The 24,132-nt window shown below is 40.0% G+C and overlaps 1 protein-coding gene across 8 annotated transcripts in view; it reads right to left on the bottom strand.

Annotated features, from left to right (window-relative positions):
* Window positions 1-2,505: 2,505 nt before the first annotated feature.
* ENPP2 (ectonucleotide pyrophosphatase/phosphodiesterase 2) overlaps window positions 2,506-24,132 on the bottom strand; it is a 111,708-nt gene continuing 90,081 nt past the window's right edge. For 4 of the 8 annotated variants that reach the window (XM_078441589.1, XM_060611215.2, XM_078441590.1 and 1 more), the window contains exons 20-26: window positions 17,059-17,133; window positions 15,596-15,732; window positions 14,200-14,335; window positions 13,247-13,324; window positions 9,979-10,111; window positions 8,129-8,285; window positions 2,506-3,106 (exon numbers count right to left, since the gene is read on the bottom strand). In XM_078441589.1, the coding sequence (XP_078297715.1) occupies window positions 2,936-3,106; window positions 8,129-8,285; window positions 9,979-10,111; window positions 13,247-13,324; window positions 14,200-14,335; window positions 15,596-15,732; window positions 17,059-17,133 (887 nt within the window). In that variant the 3' untranslated portion in view covers window positions 2,506-2,935. The remainder of the gene's footprint in view (window positions 3,107-8,128; window positions 8,286-9,978; window positions 10,112-13,246; window positions 13,325-14,199; window positions 14,336-15,595; window positions 15,733-17,058; window positions 17,134-24,132) is intronic. The other 4 variants (XM_078441591.1, XM_060611217.2, XM_060611214.2 and 1 more) reach the window with 1 other exon arrangement.

Raw genomic sequence — 24,132 nt, forward strand, 5'->3', positions numbered from 1 at the left:
CCCCAACTTAAAATAGTCTTTCGGTTCTCATTTTAATAGAGCCCCTGTCCATTCAGGGACTTTTGTAAATAACCCCACAATTAATGACGTGTTTATCGGCAAAGCCACTCACCTGAAATACAGACTGGTTGATGTTCTCTCTGGATATGAAGTTTATTCATGAGAAAGAAAGATCTGACCTAACGATAAAAATAGAGCAGAAGTACTCAACTAAATTTGCAACTGCTCACCCCAAAAGCCTCGAGTATAACCTATTTTGAGAAGAGTTCAATTTGAGGTGATCTAGCAATCTGGCTAAGCAAAGAGCTTGCGACCATTGCCACTATTAATAAAAAACAGAACTGCCCCTTCTCCTGCAATGTTGCTGCTGGGAAACAGAATTACGGCACCTAATAGGTATTAGGTGTATTTTGTGTGGAATTACATTTAGAGCATACTATAATTGTCGCATATCTATGTCAACATCCTGAAATTGTAAATCAGATTCCGTCACATCGCTGCTTGAGGCTTCTTTATTTTCCACCGTACTTAGAATCTAATCCAAATGCCTCAATGGGCCTCTAAGGATCTACTCACCTGGTCCCCATCAACCTCGCTGCTATATCAGGTATACCTGTCTCCTTTCACATCCTCACCCATTCCAAGATCTTTCCCACCCCCAGTCTTTGGCCATGCCCTTCTTCCTGGTCCCAGCTCTTCTCATCCTCCAAGTGTCAGCTTTAATGTCACCTACAACGCTCCTCTCTTTCTACCCCTGTGTCTCTCTGCACCTATTTAATTCTTTCACAGCACATGTCACAAGCATGACATCTGGAACCGTGGTTATCTTTTCCAGTGTCATCCCCATAGCAAGTATAAATACTGGAGTGTAGCAACTCACCAATAAATCATTATTGACCGTTAAATGTATAAGAAGTCATATTCCAACTCATTTCCACCATACCCTCACCCCAGCCCAAACTACAAAGCCCAATGCAAGCATTCTTCCATGTTGCCAATCTCGTTTTTCTCTGTCCCATAAAAATCTTCCCTGAGCTCCTTGTTTCTCCGAGTTCAGAGACAAGGTATATGAAGTGCCAGAGATACGCCTGGAACATAGTGGGTGCTCAATAAATACAGCTGTCATCAGCATTGGAGTGTTCACTTCTTCCCATGTATCCCAACAGCTGTTTTCCAGTAAGTACTTTTACTGTTACCACGTTCCTGGTTTTTCCCAATGCCCAGTAAAGTCTCCCCCACTTCTGTTGTAAGGTGTTTTTTACTTGACACAATGCCTTCCTTCTTAAACAAGTTGATTTTACTTTTGTTTTATTGTTTTTTAAGTGTTTATTTATTTATTTTGAGATAGCATGAGCAGAGAGAGAGAATCCCAAGCAGACTCCACACTGTCAGAGCAGAGCCCAATGCAGGACTCGAACTCACAAACCATGAGATCATGACCTGAGCCGAAATCAAGAGTTGGACACAACTGACTCAGCCACCCAGGCACCCACAATTTGATTTTTAAAGGAAATTGTATAGAAATTAAAAACACACTTCACTGACCATAAATGGGGCAACTATAAGAATTAACATAATGAAAACAAAGCAATATGCTGTCCTCTTTTTTTTTTTTAATTTTTTAAATGTTTTTATTTATTTTTGAGAGAGACGGAGACAGAGTGCAAGCAGGGAAGGAGCAGAGAGAGCGGGAGACACAGAATCTGAGGCAGGCTCTGGGCTATCAGCACAGAGCCCGACTCGGGGCTCAAGCTCGCCAACTGTGAGCTCATGGCCTGAGCCAAAGTCAGATTCTTAACTGCCTGAGCCACCCAGATGCCCCCAGTCCTCTTCTTTTTTTAAAAGGAGGACTAGCAACTGTTAGAGATATGAGGACACTAATGTGATCCTTTCTCCCAGACACAATCAGAAGGATTGAAAAATTTCTGAATGACTTCCTCATCCTGTTTCATTATTTGAAGCTGTGGCCATCTATAATCACCCCACCTAGCATTTAGATGCTTGGCATATTAATTATTACTAACACTTTTCACTTGGCATTTATTATTTTCTACCTGAATTGGTTAATTATACTTTTACAGCTATACCCACCCCACCTTCTTACTTCTCTTTATATCCTCCATGGTTCATAGGTTGGTACCTTATACAGAATATATGCTTCAGATAGTACCAGTTGAGTTTAATACTCAGAGCTTTGAATCAACTTATCAAAAGAAACTACTCCTCCAAAATTCAAAATATTTTTAAAAGAGACTGGTGACAGAGGGTATTCTGGAGGTCTTCTGGTTCTCTTGCCCTCTGCCCTTCTGATTTCCCAGAGATGTGTACCTAAACTATCTCATCCAGGCCACTATGGCTGAATAGCATGGATGTTCCTTTGACTATATGAATTATATTCAACAAGGAAGAAGGCCCAATACAGAAAATTTATACTTTTCATGCATGAATATACCAGAAGCAAACACTCTAATTTATAAGTGAAATGAAGGCCAAATAAAACCAGAAAAAACTGAATGTGTGATTTATTATATTTAAGATTGGTCTAAAAGGCTTAAATATGTCTGTCATAATTAACAGTAAATGAATGCAACTTTACAAAATCAGTATTTCAATACAGTACAGGACTAAATGTGGCAACTGTGCACTGGAAAATTAATATTTCCTCAATGCAAATATCAAATTTGCAGCACCATTTAGAAGCTTCCACTAAAAATGCAAGCTGCAGTATTTATTACAAGCTCTACTCGGAACATAAGACTACCTAAATCAAGCGTGAGAGAAAAACAGTGGAGTCATTCAAGCGTAATATGTCAGATTTGGTACAGGATTAAAACACTAACATTTTTTTTAATGTCCTCGTTTCAAATTAATAAATACAAAAACAATATAAAAATATACACCAGTTGATAAGACTGCACTGCAGATGGTCAGATCGTTAAATCTCACTCTCGTATGTATGCAGGTATGTCTTTAGCGTCAGAATTTCTGGATAGCTGCGACTGGTCTTTCGGAAGAAATCCAGACTGGTGAGATGTTCAATGTCCCGCACCCGAGCTGTGTGCATCTTTATGAGTTCTTCGACCCATTTCGACTCGTCCTCTGAGCTCTGCAATGGAAACAGAATACAATCAGAGTCACAATTTTCCAGAGGAGGTTCTCCAGATGATCAATTTGGTGCAGGTCCACAAACGACCCCTCCATACTCCTGCGCCCAGAGCCAGCGCCTGTGATTCCTTCCTGGCCTCCCTGGCCACTCTACCACATTCCTGTTGGTAACACACCACAAATACCTGTCCTTGGCTGTTAACATTTTTGACAGCAATTAGCTGTACCAAATAAATGAGACATGTGGTGTGAAAGGGCCTTTGACTCAATAGGTTTTCAGAACATAAATCCAAATTACAAAAACCAAAGGCCCTGGAGAATTCAGTAATTACTTTCTTCCCCCGCTGCTGTCAAGCTGCAATGTTGGGCACAGAGCAACTTGGAATGCTCTTCTGGCTCCTAAGGAAAGTGAAGAGCTTACGCTCAATGCACAGAATTTCGCGTGTGCGTTCCTGGTCTTTCAGAAGAACCCGCAATATCAAGTACATCATCTATTAAATTGCAATGAATTGATATTCAAATAATGAGTTCAACTTAAAGCAGCTCAAGATACACCTGGTATTTGGGGGCCCAACAGGCCTGGGTTGGAATTGTGGCTTTACCACTTCCTGACTATGAGACCTTGGCAACCCACTTGACCTCTCTAGACTTTCTTCATTGGCTCACAAGGAAAATAATGCTGACTTCAGCAGCTCCCTGGAAAGTAGGAAGAAGAGAAAGGAAGAAGGGGAACAAAAGACAAAGTAGGGAAACATCATAGAGAAGAGGAAGGAAATCTCTTTCTGCCTTAGCTACTTGCCAAGACTGTCTCATTGGCACAAATTCCAGATGAAAGACATCCGGATGTCCCACACCAAACAATTTATTTGTGTCTCAGTTGAAATTAAAAGGTACTTTAGGACAAGTAATCCTTTATATTTTAAAAATACCTTCTTTCACTTTGGTGCGAAGTTGAGAGAAAGCATGAGATCTGAGAGCTCTGGGAATTGTGGGGGAAATGCCTACCTTCACTAGTAGACATGAGGCAGGAGGGCCTTTGCAAATAATTTCATTCCCAAATGCCCCCAGAACTGCAATGGCCCTCAAGAGCTGTTCCACAAGTTGAAAGGTGGCTGCATGTCCAGGGCTGAGTATGTTCAGAAATGCCCTCGCCCAGCTCTTCCACCACCAGTGGTCTCAATGAACTCCCCACCAAAGTCCAAGAACCTGCAATGGGTTTTCTCGGAAAGCTCCAACCCACACAGACCTGGACAGGGAGCTACAGCAGCTTTTGCCAGTGCTAAATATGTACCACGAGGGTGTTGGTTCAGGAAACTGAGGCCTGGCCATCCCAGGCAAAATGAAGAAATAGGAAGAAATTGCTTTGCAGGCTGGGGAAGTAAGGATTTTAACCCTCCATGCCCCACCCTCCTAACCCAAGCTAACCAAGGTCTCTGCGATTCACAGGAAAAGACAGACCTAAATATAACTCTGCCCACAACGGTACTGACCAATCCTCAGTGTGACCATATAATTAACGAAGTAGGAGGTCTCCAAATGGATCAGGACCCCCTCAGAGTAAGGAGAGTAAGCATGAAGCTGTATTTTGGGAGAATTTTCATATTCAACTCTTTATTTGATTTTTCAGTGGTCTAATTTTTCCTCTTGTAAATGCAGTCATTTGAATGTAAAGACAGAGGGTAAAAAGGTTTTTCCTAATATAAATAGTGGCCAGCTGGGATTACAAGAATTCAGGGGGAAAATTGTCTTTTGCTAGTTCTTTCCTTGGGAAGTATTTGCCAATTTCATTCGAAGGGCATTTTCTTCTGGTTCTCACATGCTAAAATCTAGCCTGTCACTAGTCATTAGGAAATGCTGGCTATGCAACACAGGAAGAAAATATCTTCTGCCTGATGCTAGCTGGCAATCCACAAAAGTATTTGCTAGGAGAGACTCTAGGGTGAAATGCAAAACTAATAAAATTCAAATAAAAGTTCATGTGTACCAAGGGAAGAAGAGAAGGAAACATTTTAAAAATAAATAAATAAGTAAATAAACAAACAAACAAACACCCACCCATGAACTTCTTTATTATCTTTCTTGCTATGGACATTTATTTTTCACCTGCCTTTTCTTCCTCACTTTCTCATAAGATTGTGAATTCAAGCCCCAGCAGTTTTATTTAAAAAAAATTTTTTTTTAATGTTTATTTATTTTTGAGACAGGGAGAGACAGAGCATGAACAGGGGGCGGTCAGAGAGAGGGAGACACAGAATATGAAACAGGCTCCAGGCTCTGAGCTGTCAGCACAGAGCCCAACGCGGGGCTAGAACTCACGGACCGCAAGATCATGACCTGAGCCGAAGTCGGCCGCCCAACCGACTGAGCCACCCAGGCGCCCCAAGCCCCAGCAGTTTTAAAGTGACATTCACAGCAAGGACAGGTTTCTGTGTGGGCAGAATAAGAAACATGCTGGCCCTGAACTCTACAAGAAATATCTCTAAGCTCTGTGCAGAGTCAGGAGCCAGAAAGTGGAGGGAGACAGCTGTGAGGACATCTGTGGATTTCATTGGTCAGATGTACAATTTGGGGGTGACTGAAGAATGTCTTTGAACTCAGTGTCCCATCACCAAATTCCCCTGATGACAGAGAAACTTGAACACATACTCGCCAGGAATCTAGCTGTATCTTAAATGACCTCCTATCAGTCTGAAATGTCTTTGCAGTCTCTATCTTAAAAGTGCAAGGCAATTGTGAATTTCACTCCATAATATATGGGTTTAGTTTTTTGCACACATTTTTACCTCTCCATAAGTTTTTAGGAAAACTAAAGTTCAAACAAAGTAGATCATGTTATCCAGAGGCATGACATCCCCCTGGTACACCATTAGCCACCCTCGTGTTTCCGAAGAATCAAAATGGAGAAGGTCAAGTCGATAAGCTGACGACAGCTTGCCTTTCACTTGCAGTTCCCCTGCTTCTCCACCTCCTACCAAATTATTATACGATCTTATTGATCCTTCAGTATAATATTGCTGCCTTCTACTCTCTTTGTTACATTTCCAACACCACAACCTCACTTCCAGTTCTGCTCCTTCAATCCCGTGAATCTTGCCAAAGCAATTTGAACTCCAGGCTTGACCCTTTCCAACTTAAATTTATCTCCCTAAAGGAGAGCCCTGAAATGTTGCTCTTATGCACCAGCATTTTCCGTGGCTATTTAATGCTTGTGCAATAAGAAAAGTTTCTAAGGTCCCAAGGTTCTACTGTGGAAATCTGATAAATTTTAAGGAGGATGGGCTTTTGAAGTCAGAGGACTTGAATCTACAGTTCTGTTCTCCTACTGACTAACCAGGTAACAATGTGCCAAACTTTTCAATGGGAGCGGGGAGAATAACACATATACCTGCCTCTCAGGATAATTAGATGATTAGAAATAATCTATGGAGAGGACCTGCCCAGTACTTGGGTGGTAACACATACTCAGCAAATGGTAGCGATTCTTACCTCTGCCACTACGGCTTCTATTACTACTACTTCAATTTAAAATTTATTCCAATCAACTTTTGTTTTGTTTTGTTTGGGGGGGGGGTTGTTTTTTGTTTTGTGTGTGTGTGTGTGTGTGTGTGTGTGTGTGTGTGTGTTTATGTGTGTTTTGAGAGAGAAAGAGGGCTCAAGTGAGCGAGGAGCAGAGAGAGTGGAGAGAGAGAGAGAGAGAGAGAGAGAGAGAGAGAAGCCAGGGATCACCTGGGGCTCGCGTTCACCTAAAGCGGGGCTCAAGCTCACCTGAAGCGGGACTCGAACTCAAGCGCTGTGAGATCATGACCTGAGCCGAAGTCAGACGCTTAATGACTGAGCCACCCAGGCACCCTCCAAGCAGCTTTAAAAACCTTATCTCCCCCTATTACCCTCAATTCCAATATTCTGGTCAAGCTTAATTAGCTATCTTGGCCATATTTCAAATTTTGTATTTGTGTCCTGCATCCCTTATTTTGCTCTGAACATCCATAGCCTCAGTCTCCTCCCACAGCTGAAGCCCTAGTCCAAAATCGACCTTGCCCATGAAACTGATAACCTCTGTTGAAGCTATTCTCGTGGCTCTTTGCCTTGTAGGGTAGCAAAGTCTGCACCTGTTTTCTGCTCCCCCCTGCTGCAGGCTGCCTTGAGTAGTGCCTATGTTTGACACACTGTTGTTTCTCCCAGAGCACCACACAGAGTTTAGGAACTGAGCAGTGCTTGCTGACTAAGATCCTCTTCTGTAGATTGTATCTCTGCTCCTGCTATTCTATAAAACAAAATCATAGAGGTTACTGCTTCTAAAATCAATCTTGGAGCACAGTCTTTCTGTCACATCAAAGAGATCTGGGGAAGTGATGTGATGTGTCCCTGAGTGTAAGCAGAAGGAGGAGAGGGCCAGGAGCACACTGCATGGCTCCCACCCCCCTGCCAGGGGCCTTCTCGTGATGCCTTGCTGCCTCCACTTACGAATAAGGGTATTGGGTGTCATCTGTGCTGTTTGGGAATGGTGACCTGTTACAAGTGCCTTCATAACTAGCAGCAAATGAAAAATCTGATTTATAAAGTATATACTCCCATCTATATGTGTCTTTATAAAAAGTTTTTACTATAGAAATTTTTCCAATGCCCGCAAAAGTAGAAAGAATAATATAATGAACCCCTGTGAATTCTTATCTAGTTTCAACAATTATCAAAATGTTGCCATTTTTATCCTACCTTTACAAAATACATATGTCTTTTACAAAACCAAAAACATTTGGGCATTTTATCATTTGACAAAATCAAACACGTAATCGGAACTACAATGAATGCACACTTCCATGCCTCCCCACACCCTTACACTGAAAATTCAAAAGCCATTCGAACACAAAGTTCTGAGGTGATAAGCAAAGGTCTTTTCTTCTTTCCATTTGGTTTTACTGTATAGTCCAAACGTCTTATAATAAGTGTATAAGAGTTTAATGGTGGGAATATAAATTAAGAAGCAAAGATGAATCATTTTAAAGGACTCTGTCTTTGAACTCACATTGCAGCTCTCCTCATTGTCTGGTCTGTGAGGGAGAATGAATGAGGAGACAGAGAGGGGGCCATCACACTTGTCAGCAGGCTGGGTGAAATCCAGGCAGCTGGTGATGATGCTGTAATAATGAGTTGGTACGGGAATGGAGCTGCCCTCCACATACCTGGAACAGGAAGGAAAAATAAAGTTACAACACATGTAATAGCTTTCTTGTTTAAATGGTGACCCACGAACATTGCCTAAGTCACGAAAATTAACTTCCATTCAACTGAATCATTTTTCACTTCTAAGAAAGTGGCCCACTTCTGTATTTTGAACCCAATGTTTTTATTGCCTGGAATTCCCTGTCTCTTAGCTTGGCAGAGTGAAAACGATACTCCAGGCAAAGAAAACAGCTTGAACGAAGGATCAGACGCTGGACACAATGAATGGCTCAAGATAGTAGAAATGTGAGGCTGAAAGAGTCAATAAAAGCCAGACTTTGGAGGTTCTGAGGGCTACATTGTGGAATTTGGGTGTTATTGTTTAGGTAGTAAGGTCTCGCTGAAGGTGTCTGTGGCAGGGAGAGTCATCATGAGATCCATGTTTCAGGAAGAGAACTTGCATAACATTGTATAAAGTGGACCTGAGGCAGGAGACGCCGAAGCTGGGGCAATAATAAGCCCTTTCAAACTACAATGAGATGCTGAGCTTGGTAGAGAAAACTCATTCACTCAAGGAAATACTAAGGACTAATGAGCTAGTGATGAGCGTAGAGATTGAAAAAAAAAATCTTTTCCAGTAAACTGAAGTGCAGAAACTCACAATTCCTTACCTGGTTCTCTATTATCTTAATTTTAATCATTTTTAAAATACTGAAATTATGGCTAAAATGATAATTTTGGTTAAAAACTACAGCAATGAGGGGCGCCTGGGTGGCTCGGTCGGTTAAGCATCCGACTTCGGCTCAGGTCATGATCTCACGGTCCGTGAGTTCGAGCCCCGCGTCGGGCTCTGTGCTGACCGCTCAGAGCCTGGAGCCTGTTTCAGATTCTGTGTCTCCCTCTCTCTCTGCCCCTCCCCTGTTCATGCTCTGTCTCTCTCTGTCTCAAAAATAAAAATAAACGTTAAAATTAAAAAAAAAAAAACTACAGCAATGATCAGCAATAAAATAAATGTACAATTAAGTTGACATTTCTCGTATGGATGACTAGAAAGGGAGTAAGATAATTCCTATGTTATTAATTATGTGTATGAAAAAAATTGTTCGTAATTATCTGTAAATCACAATTAAACCTTCTCATCATTTGTGCCCCTCTGTTTCACACATGTATAAAATTAAATGACTTCTTATGAATTTGTCATATTTGTATCTACTTCCCTTCTCCATTGAACTGTTAGCTCCTTCTGAGCAAGTATGCCTTATCTTTTTTTAATCTCCCCAACAGCATCATGGAGAAGGGTAGAAACAACTAGATTTTACAAAAGTCTCCATGGAATTTCCTATTAAGATATACTGACCCGGAAATCTAAGGGGTTCCAAAAGTCTCCTCAAATAATGGAGATGAGGGAAAATTATCATCTTTCCACTGACGAGTTGATAAAGAATAAATGACAAATTAAAAAAAAATCTTTTGATACTTTTCTCTCATGGAATGGAAAAGTACATTTATTTACCACAAAACTCCATTCCATTCCAACCACCAATAAGACATTTAATCAAGCGTCCAAAAGCACTGAAGAAATTACAAGGAGATTCAAAGAGCAAAGGCCTTTAGGGCTATCAGCATTTCTCTAGTACGTGAATATTTGAAAAAGAGCCTTGAATGAGATCTTAGAATTTAAAAACACACACTGAGTGGAAAAGACAAACTTACTGTTTGATTTTGTCCTGTGTGTCATGTAAGCCATCATAGTCATAGTCAAAAATTGGTCCACTTATCACATTAACTCCATTTCTTTCTGAAGCATATTTCTTCACCAATACCCTTTGGAAATAATTCCAGACTCCTGCGGGGGGGAAAAAATCTGTTCTTCATGATCAAAACTCCTTGCTTTGGTCAAATTCTCTCTGGGATCAGCCACATGTCATAAGCCAAGAGACAGTAGAGCTCCTGCGATTCTTGAAAAGAATTCATCCTGAAGTACCAGCTGTGTGTGTCATTTATGAACGAGCAGAGAGAAAGGCATGGAGACACCAGTAGGGGAGTTTAACCCAGCCCAATAAGTCGGGGGAGGGTTCCTCAATGAAGTGGTTACTGAGCTGAGATCTAAAGGATAAGTGGATGCTTTACAGGCAAAGAGACGGAAACAGAACAGGCAAGGGGAATCGTGTGGTCAAAAGAGGAAGGACAGTGTTTGTGAGAAACTGAAAAAAAGGCCTTAATCTACTTTTTCTTCCTTCATGATCTCATAGATATACTTGTTCCCAAGTTTATGTCTCTAGCCCTGACCCTCCCAAGGAGCTCCAGACATGTTATCCAACCACCCATTTCAGGGTCCACTTGACCTAATGACCATGTCTGGCAAAAAATGATCTAAACAAAATTCTTGGCCTTCATTCCCAATCCTGCTCTAACTCCCTGCTTTTCCATCAGGTAATGACACTCACTCACTCACATGTTCGGGTCCAAATCCTAGGAGTCATTCCTGACCTGGCTCCTTCTTTCCTACACACGTGAACAAGCCTTGTCAGTGCTACCTCTGAAATACACCCTCGTCATCCAAATCTGACCACTTTTCAACTATTTTCACTGCATCCATCCTGGTCTCAATTACTATCCTCTCTGCAAAGAACTACCACAAAAGACTACTTCCCAGGCTCCCAGTGAGAACCTCGCTCTTCCCTGCAGCCCACTATATAATAGCCACTCGGATCATTTTACACCATACCCAGAATGTGTCACACTCTTCCCAACTTCCCGTTTCTAACATTCCAGATGATGTATCACTGCAATTAAAATAAAATCCTAACCTTGCACCGTGGCCCCTGCCTACCTGCATGACTCTGTTTCCCCCTTCCCCCTCTGGTACATAGCTTTCTTCCCGTCTTCCCATTTGCCAAACTCATTTCAGATTAAGCTTTTGCATTTTCTCTTCCTTTCATCGGGAAAACTCCCTTATCTGTGCTTCTCTGGTTTCTTCTCCATCGCTCATTTCTCATTTTCAAGATCACCTCTGGAGGGGACTTCCTTGTCCACATTAGGTCCAGGTAATATTATAGTCAAGCAGAGAGAGGAGTGGAGAGGAACAGAGTGGGGAGAAAGGAAAGGCAAAAGAAGGGAATGACAGAGGACAGGAAATGCGAATAGTGAGTTGGTTCTGAAATGTTAGGTTTCACTGAACTACGTGCTACTCTACATGAGGGCTGTGAGGCTTGGGCTATTATCACTTCTTATCTCCCCCTGTGAAAAAGTACTTGGCTGTTTTTTCCCTAGTGCTTCTACCATTCTTTAGACCCTCTGATACTCTACTCAGAAAGAGCCGTCCACCGGAGCCAAAATACCACAGATAATTATTTGCAAGAGAGAAAGGAGGACCATGGGAGAAAAGTTCGAATGTTGAGCACAAAAACTGGAAAGGCAGAAAGGGAGAAAAATAACAATGAGAACAGTCAAAAGGCCAAACCCACAGAAACGTGGCATGTGAGAAAACCAGTCCCAGGGAAGAACAGGGAGCCCTCTGTGAAAGGCCTTTCGCCATGCCAGCCTCAGGGTGGTACCGTGTGTTTCCTTTATTGCTGCTTGGTCAAAAAAGCATCAGCAAAGAACAAAGAAATTCAGGAAACCCTGATGTGTGGACATTATGAAGATGCATTCCATGTAATATTATGACAAATCTATCTATGTTGGTTTCTGAAACGTTTCTCAGTTGGGACTAAGAAAAAACTAGGGAACTGCCTTTTAAAAGCATTCTTTAAATTTTCACGCTTAAGCAATGGATTCTACCTTTGAATTAACCTCCACTTACTAACTAGGACATCAAATAAACATTTTTTTCCTCTAAACCATGTTGGCCATTTCACTGATGTCAAATTCTGGAGGCTTGCTGCTGGAGATGACACTCCACAATCACGCATTCTGAATCTGACACTTCATTTCAGCCCAAGAGTCCTGGAACACAACCAGTGGTCCTCTGCCAAGTAGAAGTAGGTAGAGGTGCTTCCTTTTCCTACCTTTCCTATAAGAATACAAGTCTCGTCACAGTAAAAGGAGGTAAAAATTATTGCATAATGCTTTCTCTATCTTTGTATGGATGGATGGATGGATGGATGGATGGATGGATGGGTGGATGGATGGATGGGCAAATGAGTGAATTATCTGTTATCAGAAATAGAAAATGGATTATTCCATTGGACAATTACATCATATCCATATAAGCCATAGATGTCATGCAATAAAATCTCATAATTTTGTAAATGAGAGGTTAAATATCATTTCTGTAATTATATAGCTAGTTGTCAGACTCCAGGGAAGTCAGTGTTTGGACCAGGGCTCACTGTGCCAATACCATTCACGGCATCACTTTCACCCACAAATATTTACGTCACGTACAAAGACATTATGGGTGTTCAAAGAAACTAAAATAATTTACAAAGCCCTAAGACCATCTGAATTTAATACTCTGATGATTCAGAAGATCCTTTAAAGTTCTTCCTGGGTTTCAAGGTCAACATTCAGAATACATCATTACCATCCACCCTAAAGGGGGAAAGTTCTGGTGGCTTTTACTTTAACATTCAATAAATAAACATAAGTGTTGTTAAACATCAGGTGGCCTCCAAAACAAAAGAAGACCCTTCTTAACCACCAATATAATGAGCATTGAAATAGAAGGAGCACCAGTTGAGAAGCAAAACACAAACTGGGTTTGGTTCAGTTTCTATCATTCGTGAATTGGGTCATGTCTTGTGACTTTAATTTTTTAATTGTAAACAAGAGACAAACAACCCACCAACCTCCCTCACAGATTCATATTTTGGATTAATAGTAGAGAATTTACGTTAAAGTTCTTCTACAATTACAAAGGCTAGACACATGAAATATATTATTATCAAACTTAATATAGAGGTAGAAAGGGTAAGTGGTAAATTTAGAAATATTTCTTTTCATAAATAATAGTTTACTAGGTAAATATCAGACTTACGTTTGAAAGCAGGATACATTGGAACCATATTGGTTACAAGGAAAGCATCATATTTAGCTTCCGGTGAAGAGCTCAGATCTAAATGTTAGGCAAACAAACAGTGTCCATTAATTCCCAAAATCAACATCAATAAAAATGTAATCTACTAAAATGGTCTGAACAGTTTGAAGTGAATTGTGTATAGAACTACTCTTTTATTTCTACTCATTCCCTACTTTAAACAGTATTTCCCAGTTCCCCTCCCACTCAATCTCTTTTCTTCACCAATAGCTTTCTCCCCCAAATTTTTACAATGCTTTTTCTTCCTACCTTGTCTTGGGTCTACTAAGTATTATGTATATAGGTTTTAGAGTTTAAAAAATGTCATCAAGGTAATGAGAGATAATTAAAGTGCTTCCCATATTCTTTTTTTTTTATTTTATACATTTTTTTAATGTTTATTTACTTTTGAGAGAGACAGAGACAGAATGTGAGTGGGTTAGGGGCAGAGAGAGAGGGAGACACAGATCTGAAGCAGGATCCAGGCTCCAAGCTGTCAGCACAGAGCCCGACACGGGGCTCCAACTCACAAGCTGTGAAATCATGACCTGAGCCAAAGTGGGCCGCTCAACCGACTGAGCCACCCAGGAGCCCCAGGGCTTCCCATATTCTTAAGAGATCACCTCTCTAGTATTTAAAACATTAATGTCCTAATGATATACCATTTTACTGTCAGATTCCCACTAATGATGTGAGGGGCACGCTATATATTCCCTTGCACTTCAGAATTCTGGAGAACAGGATTCGTGAAAGGTGGTCTGTTTTCTGACCAATTTTGGAAGTATCTCATAGAAGTTCAATTTTTCAATCTCTTGAGTGCTCCTCTTGAAGAAGACCACTGAAATCCTAACAGTCCAGATTCTACGAAATAATATCCCTCTAGAATGGTCAGATCCTGATATGCTAAAACTTACAAGGAGGGAAGAGGAATCCATAGGACATCTGTTTATCATTTTTGTAGGCCAAACAGCTTTGACTGAAACTCGGAGACACACGGACATCAGGCCGGACGCAGTTGGTCAGGTGCTCAGGGATGCCAGAGACCTCAGCCTGCATGTTGAGTCAGAGGTAGTTAGCAATGCCATCACAAAGACCATGCCAAACCAACAAGGAAATACCAAAACCACGTTGCTCTGTTACGAACAGCCAGAACCCAAACCCCTCTAGCTTTTACTGTAGCTCATACTTGGACGCTGACTCCTTAAAATGAGGCCTCCTCACCCAACCCCCCCAAAAACCAGCAAGGCTTCAGTTTTAAATATGGTAAGCCAGGAATTTGCAAAATCTTATTTTTTCTTAGTGGCAGAACACTTTTATCAGTCTTAAGTAAAGCCATGATATATAAAGCAGAAATTGCATTGTTGAAATAATGGATGGGATTCCATGGAAGACAGCCTTAAAAAATAACACTCTAAGAAAAAATATAGAAATACCCTCTATAAAAAGAGAGACTGCATAGAAATCTGTGCACCAGGGCATATGTACATGCACACCGTACAAACGAACAAGAAGCTGTGTTTGCAGCAGTAGAAGTGTTCCTTTGTAATCAGAAATTAAAAACATACTTCAACTGCCAAATAAACTTTTCTAATTCCATATATAAACTTACCTATCTCATCTTCACCAAAACTGAAACCCCAACATAAAATCTTTATTAAAAAACAGGATGTTGATAGGGAGGCTGTGCACGTGTGGGGCCACGGGTATATGGGAACTCTCTGTCCTTATTCAATTTTGCTGTGAACCTCAAGCTGCTCTAAAAAAATAAACTATTAAAACAAACAGTCAAATCTTGGTGGCTTCTGCAACTATCGGGCAATGGCAAACAGAGGAAAAGCAACAAGCGTTAGTATATACTTCCTTTAATACGTTGATAATTTAACATATTCCTATGAAGCTCTTAGAAGAACATTGAATAAAGTCTAATTCAAAATACTTTGCAGGACACCTGGGTGACTCAGTCGGTTACGCATCTGACTTTGGTTCAGGTCATGATCTTGTGGCTCATGAGTTCGAGCCCCGCGTCAGACTCTGTGCTAACAGCTCAAGGCCGGGAGCTTGTCTCGGATTCTGTGTCTCCCTCTCTCTCTCTGACCCTCCCCCACTCACACTCTGCCTCTCTCTCCTTCAAAAATAAATAAAGATTAAAAACAATACTCAGTAATAGATTCGATATAAAATTTCTTTCTTCAAGATAAATTAAAATCTTTTCTAAGACAAAATTCTGTTAAGCAAGCAATCATTACATTAATGCAAAGAATGTAATCGCATGAAGAGTATAAGCCCCAAAGCCCCAATTTTTTCAGTGACCTGTTTGGAAACGGTGTATGACGTCCAGAGTGGCATTAGGAATATTTCACTATAACCGCTTTCAAAGTCAGTGTGATACAAGATATCGTATCGAGTCCGATAAAGCACTGCAGGCCGTCCGTAGAGGAGGTGTCGCTCTAGGAAAGAGAACAAAAATTGTGTTAAACACACATTAAACTTTACATTAAATATGAAAGAAATATTGGAAGAGTCAAGTTGTCCATAATTTGCTTGCTTACTTATTAATAGTGTAGTTCCTTCTTCTTAATTTAATCAAGTTAGTTTCCCCTAACACTTTGTGGTTTATCTGATCACCTAAGCATGGGTCAAATCTTACAGTTATCAAAAGTATAATATAAATGCCATATTTATTTTAATACTGTCTTTAGTTGTAAAGAATTTTAATCTGTATAGGAATGAAACAATATAGGAAATTTTTAAACGATTCAGCTGAATGGAAGTCAATAGGAGTGATTTTTACACAATTAATTCATTTGACCCCTGGAAAGGCTCATCAAATTAGCCAATGATTTAATTAAGAGGAAGGCACTCTTTGATCATTATTTGCAAACTGCAACTCAAATAATGCATTATTTCAGCATAAACAGTGAGTAGTGATGAGCATTTAAAGTAAGCAGATTTGTCACATGGAGAAAAACTCTTTAGGTAAGAACTTAAAGGAACATGTATAGATAAAGTAAGTGGGCATTCAAGAGGGTGCTTTAAATACAGAGAGGGGAGGTCATCAGCTACCAAAGAGCTCGATTAAGACCATAAGAATGTAGACCTCCAAGAGAAAGCTCTCCTTTTGTGGGGTGGGGGGGGGGGTGGTGGAAAGAGGTCTGAAACCTTACTCTTTTAAGGAGATGGAAGTTTAGTGTGCAAACCTTCATTCCACACCCACAATAAGTGCCTGGAGTTTGATCTGCACATTTTGGATAGACTAAAGTCAGAACTTCCATAGATTCTTGGAAATTGGGGTCCTACGGACCAAAATATTTAGAGATTGAGGCTTAGGTAATTCACAATTCCCTAAGTGATCATCAAAAAAAAAGTTTATGATTATTTTTATTAGAGAAAATCAGTTCTGGTAATCACTTGTTAAATTATGTATACATGTTGCTTTAATTAAAGTATTACCATTCTATGCAAGTAACAGAGAAAACTCTCCGGAGAATATTTTGCAAGCCTTTCCCAAGTAGAACTGCTGACTTGAGGCAAAGGGGCCCACACCTACTAAAGCAAAAGCCTGTTCTGGGTAATGTGGCTTCTTCAGCAAGCAGTCAATGTAGAAGCCTTTTTTAAGCTGCCAAATTTGGGGACCCACCCCTAAAAATTAGAACATAATATGATAACCTTATATAAACAAAATATAATGAACAAATAAAAAGCCAGCAAATCATAACAGTAGTACTTGGGGGCAGTTAACCAAGTCAGACTTTCCTTCAAAACTCAAACCAAACCTTTTCTAGGTTCAAAATTTCCATTAACGTTTTCCTTGTTTTCATTTTTGTTGCCTCTGAATTTCCTGGTTTCAGCTGGAAGCAGAAGTATCAAAATTCTTTGAGAAGCTATTCTCTTTTTATCATTCAAGTTTTAATGCTTACCAAACACATTCCTCCAAATTCAAATACAAGCCTAGCATCCAATCTATTCCATTAAGAGACAACAAAACAGCAGCCATGTTTTTCCATGCAATACCCCTCCTAAGAGCAGCCACCAACAGTAGTCTTGGGCAATCTAAAGATTCCACCAAACCTGGCTCCCCCTCCAGTCCTCATTTACTGGCATTCCTCCGCATAACAGCCCCTTCCATGAAGGCTGGTTTATTTATAACACTCTGGTCATAACCATCCTTAGCAATTCTATGCTATTACAATGTGATTCCTTTTCATTCTACTGGGAATGGCTTCTCCAACAGACCTGTCATGTCTCTCCCTTCAAATTTATCATTAATGTATTCTCCCTCATCAGACATTTACTGAGTACCTTCTTTGTGCCAGGCCTTTGGCTATAGAAGAGAGATGCTGGGCAAAGATAATTAAGTTACAGCTCTTACCTTCAAAAAAACTCACAGTTCAATGGGAGAGACCAACATGGTACAAATAACTCAAATGCAATATGATACACACTATATCAGAGATATCTATAGAGTGCAATGGGAACACAGAGCATGATGAATATCGTGGATGGGGATGAGGTGGCATCAGTACAGTCTTTACGGAACGCACAAAGATAAGCCAGGTTGACCCCAGCCTTCCCTGTCATAATTGGTAATAGTGCCCCTTTCCATACTCAAATGTGGATGACAAACAACAAGCTCACATAGTCCAACCCCATGGAAGTGAAATGAAGAAGGGGGTTGGGGGGGGGGGGGACAAAAGGAAAAGAGACATCTTAAGATTCACTTTCTTTTGAAAGATTTCCTCAGTTGTTTCTTCATCTCTATTCACTCTTCTGCTCTGCGTGTATAGAAATGTGCACTGCAGGGTCGCCTGGGTGGCTCAGTCAGCTGCACGTCCGACCTCAGCTCAGGTCATGATCTCCCGGTTTGTGAGTTCGAGCCCCACGTCAGGCTCTGTGCTGATAGCTCAGAGCCTGGAGCCTGCTTTGGATTCTGTGTTTCCCCCTCTCTCTGCCCCTCCGGTGCTCATGCTCTCGCTCTCTCTCTCTCTCTCTCTCTCTCTCTCCCTCTCTCTCTCTAAAAAATAAACATAGAAAGAAAGAAAGAAAGAAAGAAAGAAAGAAAGAAAGAAAGAAAAAGAAAGAAAGAAAGATAGATGCGATGCACTGCAGGGGTGCCTGGGTGGCTCAGTTAAGTGTCCGACTTTGGCTCAGGTCATGATCTCACAGTTTGTGAGTTTGAGCCCCAGGTTGAGTTCTGTGCTGACAGCTCAGAGCCTGGAGCTTGCTTCAGATTCTGTGTCTCTGTCTTTCTCTGCCCCTCCCTTGCTTGTGCGCTTTCTCTCTGTCTCTCTCTCAAAACTAAATAAACATTAAAAAAAAATATTTAAAGAAATGTGCACTTCATAGCTCCCAAGCTAAGCACATTTGCTGTTTTGGGCACATAGCTGAAGCACAAATATTTCATGATGTGATTTCTTCTCAATTGTTAACTGGACATATTTGGCATGAAGAAAAAAACAATATACTGGTTTTGATAGTTTCCTAAAATTCAACCACTTTCCCCAATTAACCCAAAGAATCTATTTGGCTCTTCCTGAAGCATAATTGCTTCATCTAAGCAAGAGACGAAATAATCTTTGCAGTAAGAAACACAAATTTATAGTCCAGAATCAAAATTTAGATCTTCCTTTTTCAGTTTATCAGAGTATCAACGGACCGCTGATTCTTGGTCACAGCCTGACTCTGTTACTTTTTGTGACATTGTAGGCAAGCCACCGACTGCATTTCTGTTTAACAAAAAGCTCCTGTTTGAGCCATAAAAGTGTGCTTGAATCTCAGTCTCTGGCCATGTAAGATCTTCATCCTGAGACCAGCCACCCTGCAGATGAGCCTGCAACCTTCTACTTTAGAAACATGCTCCTCATGATTTCTTGATATGGGTCTGATGCATTCCATGTTTTCCCAGCTGGGTTCCTCCTCCATCAGATTCCAGACAGAGTCTTCATTCCATACCCAAGTTCCCTGTTTACAACACTTCTCTGGCATTTTGGGCATATCCACGGTTCTCCTCCAGACACCACATTTGAAAAAATACTTGGAGGCATATCTTTTTAAGTGGTGTGGACTTTCCCAGGGCTCATTCTTTTGTCTTCCAAAATTTGGTCATCCAGACTGGAGTTTGTATTTTTTTCCCTCTCAGCTTCCTGATTCATATTCCCACAGATTAGCTGGCTGACTTGAGAGCCACATGAAAATCTTTTTTTTTTTTTTTGTCTTTTTTTTTTTTTTTTTTAAAAACATTCACTCCCACAAAATATGCCCTTGGATTTTACCACATAATCTCTACTCAAGGTCTTTCCTTTTCCTGCATCCTTTCTCCTCCTTCCCCTTGCAAGTGCCTGCTATCATTTATTGCCACGTCAACCTCCCCTGAGATTTGATTCGATGCTTCTGTTCTTTCTTATCTCAACTCTTAAAGCACTATGCTATAATTCATCAACTGGCTAAATATCACAATAAAATAATAATTTCATAAGGACAGGGATTTTATCTATCACTAGATCTCTACCTCTAACAATACCAAATGCATAATATCTACTTGGTAAATACTTGTTGAATAAATGGAAGCTTGTATTATTTTTTGAAACACTGTTCTTTATGACTATCAAGGACTGACTTTCCACATATGACCTGCCTAATACAACCCTGAGAGACAGACTAGGCAGATCAATATCATCTCCATTTTACTAATGAAGGAACCGGAGGTTCATGATTTGTACAAGACAATTCAGCTACATAGCAGTACCCAGAATCTAGGCCTCCATCTTCCTGGTCCATTATTTTTCCTTAGCATTTTGGGCCGTCTCCAAGTGGATGCTAAGTGCTGGGTTATCTAAGGGAGGGTATGCTGGGATGAAGATCCAGCTAATCCCAGACGTGAGTTCTGCCTGAGTCATGACTGCTGCCAAGCTAATAAGAATAGCAATATGCCTTGAAAAAGAAAAGCAAAGTTGGAGGCATCACACTTCTGGACAAGCTGTAGTGATTAAGACAGTATGGTACTGGCACAAAAATAGACACATAGATAAATGGAAAAGATAGAAAACCCAGAAATGAACTCATAACTATATGGTCAATTAATCTTTAACAAAGCAGGAAAGACTATCCAATGGAAAAAAGAGTCTTTTCAACAAACTGGATAGCAACATGGCAAAAGAATGAAAACTGGACCATTTTCTTACAACATACACCAAAATAAATTCAAAATGGATTAAAGACCTAATGTGAGACAGGAAACCATTAAAATCCTAGAGAAAACAGGCAGTAAATTCTTTGACATCAGCTGTAGCAACTTCTTACTAGATATGTCTCCTGAGGCAAGGGAAACAAAAGCAAAAACAAACTATTGGGACTTCATCAAAATAAAAAGTTTCTGCGCAATGAATGAAATAATCAACAAAACTAAAAGGCGACCTATGGAATGGGAGAAGATATTTGCAATGACATATTTGATAAAGGGTTAGTATCCAAAATATATAAAGAACTATAATTCAACACCCCCGCCAAAACAAATAATCCAAATAAAAATGAGCAGAAAACATGAATAGACATTGTTCCAAAGAAAACATACAGATGGCCAACAGACACATGAAAAGATGCTCATCATCATCATCAGGAAAATGCAAATCAAAACTACAATGAGATATCACCTTACACCTGTCAGAATGGCTAAAATCAACACAACACAAGAAACAACAGATGTTGGCAAGGATATGGAAGAAAAAGAATCCTCATGCACTGTTGGTGGGAATGCAAACTGGTGAAGCCACTGTGGAAAATAATATGGAGGCTCTTCAAAAAAGTTAAAAATAGAACTACCCTACTCTCTAGCAATTGCACTACTAGGTATTTACCCAAAGAATACAAAAACACTAATTTGAAGGGATACATGCATTCCAATCTTTATAGCAGCATTATCTATAATAGCCAAATTATGGACACAGCCCAAATGTGTATCAAGTGATAAATGCATAGAAGTGGTATATATATAGTGGAATGTTACTCGGCCATAAAAAATAATGAAATCTTGATATCCGCAATGACTCGGATGGAGCTAGAGAGTATTACGCTAAGCAAAATAAGTCAGAGAAAGAACAAATGCCATATGATTTCACTCCTATGTAGAATTTAAGAAACAATATAAATGATCATAGGGGAAAAAAAGAGAGAGGCCAACCAAGAAACAGACTCTTTACTATAGAGAACAAACTGATGGTTACCAGAGAGAGGTGGGTGGAGGGGTGGGCTTAAAGAGTGTACTTGTTGTGATGAGCACTGGGTGTTGTACAGAAGTGCTGAATCACTAAATTGTACACCTGAAACTAACATTACGATTACATCGTACATTAACTAACTGGAATTTAAATAAATTTAAAGAAATTAATTCTTTTATTTTTAAAAAAAAATTTTTTTTTAACGTTTATTTATTTTTGAGACAGAGAGAGACAGAGCATGAACAGGGGAGGGGCAGAGAGAGAGGGAGACACAGAATCTGAAACAGGCTCCAGGCTCTGAGCGGTCAGCACAGAGCCCGACGCGGGGCTCGAACTCACGGACCGTGAGATCATGACCTGAGCCGAAGTCGGACGCTCAACTGACCGAGCCACCCAGGCGCCCCAAGAAATTAATTCTTAAAAAAGAGAACAGCAGGGGTTCCTGGATGACTTAGTTGGTTAACTGTCCAACTCGTGATTTCGGCTCAGGTCATGATTTCATGGTTCATGGGCTTGAGCTCCACATGGGGCTCTGTACTGGGAGCATGGAGTCTCCCTGGGATTCTCTTTCTCCCTCTCTCTGTCTCTCTCTGCCTCTCCCCTGCTCACACTTGAGCGTGCTCTTTCTCTCTCACACACAAAATAAATAAATAAACATTAATTAATTAATTAATTAATTAATTAAAATGTAAAAAGAGCGGCAATTTGTATCAAAGCATCTAGTACTTCAGAAACAACTTCCAAACCCTGATAAGCGCTGAGTTTCTCTGGACACTTCGTCTTCATTCCAACCCTTGGAATAAGAAGCATTTATAGAGAAAAGCACAGGGCTGTTGTATCACACAGACCTGGAATCAAATCTCATCTCAGCTTTTGATAGCTCTGTGATTCCGTAACTTAACCTCCCAAAGCTTCACATCTCACTGGGATGTTGCATTGTTTAGAGGCAAAAGTGTAAATTGCCCAGCTTAGTCTTGACCCAAAGTGGCTGTGGTTGTAGTGATTTTGTAAAGAACATATGCTCTACCTCAGTAGCAGCAAGGAACACTGGTAGGCAAAGGTTATTAAAATTCAGTGTCAATTGTAAAGAATTATACTATGTATTGATTTCTTCCAAATCTTCCCCAACACACACGCACACACACACACACACACAAGGATACACACACAGAGAAGCACAAGCATATCTCCTACTTTCTCTAGCACGGCTAACATCTCCAGAAATAACAAAAATTAGAAATATCTCAGAATTGGAAAGAGCTACAAAGACTGCCTGTCTAGCCTAGTCTCTTTATGCTTTAAGGTTAATAAGAATTATGAGTGTTTCAGTCATTTATCCATCCAAACTAACTTCTTACTGTGTGTGTGATAAAGAGTCCAATGTATACAGTGTTAAAATGATTTTTAATTATTTTTTTCACAAAGGTGATAGTGAATATGAATCTAACAAAATATAAACCATTTTTATATAAATGTAAATAGAATAAAGACTAAGGTGAAAATGAATAGTATAATTATTCTTAAAGTGAAAATTATACCTGATTATGATGCCCAAATTGCTTGCTATGAGAGATTTAAAATTTTTCATTTTGCTCATTCATTCGTCTATTGACTCAATGGTTCAAAGAAATCAGCTTTCATTGCACAGTAAGTTTGCTAAGACATTATGTACATGTGATTTGGAAACCACAGTCATGCAACTAAAATCCAGAATTCCCCACAAATCTAGAAACATTAAGGCTTTAGCAAGCAGTTTAGATTGCTGTTTTTCCTCTTTATTTTAGTGAAAGACTTGATCCTATAACAGTTTAAATATTTAGAGCAAAAGATTGCCTAAGATTAATTTAATATGCCTCAAGTATCCCCTGGGCTGTTTCACTACCATAACGTACAACTTGCACATGTGTGTTAAGTATGAGAGGGTTTGCAGCATATAACATTAAAATAGCCACACATGAATATTACAAATGGAATATGTACAACACGTGGTTTCTTAAAAAAAATTAGCTACCCGCAGGTGTGTTTAAAAAGAACTAGGAATAAAAATAATCCAACTTTACATTTGTGTAGAATTTTAGGTTCACAAAATACGAAACTTCTATATTTATGTATAGAAGTCTCAATATATATTCAAAGATATTCAGAAGGGAGAAGTAATACTCTGAACATAACATGCACATGCACTTACACACACAATGACTCGAATTCATGAAGTTTTACTCTGGTGGAGCAGACATCCGATATTTCAAGTGGGAGATGAGATTTATGACCCAGGAAACACCATAAAGACCTGAGATAACTCTGACCAGGAAAATGTCACTTTGCAGCTTAATAAATGACTAAGTTATGACCCTTAAGGAGACAAAGACCAAGAGACAGAGTTACAAAAGGACAGGGGGAGAGAATACTGAGGCTTATACATATCCCAAAATCCAAACAAGGAAATGCTTTGCACATAATAAGTCAATGGTATGTAATTATTTTTATTCCATGCAATAGTTCTAAAGTCTCCCTTATATCATTAAAGACTGTCCCACTAGGTCATGAGCAAACCAAAGAGATACGCTACCGTGATCCTCCCCTAACATTTTATGCCACCATTGTGATGTCACATGCAGGAAACTATCAGTGACACGG

Source organism: Panthera onca, chromosome F2, assembly GCF_046562875.1.
Source record: "Panthera onca isolate mPanOnc1 chromosome F2, mPanOnc1 haplotype 2, whole genome shotgun sequence".
Classification (NCBI taxonomy): Eukaryota; Metazoa; Chordata; class Mammalia; order Carnivora; family Felidae; genus Panthera; species Panthera onca.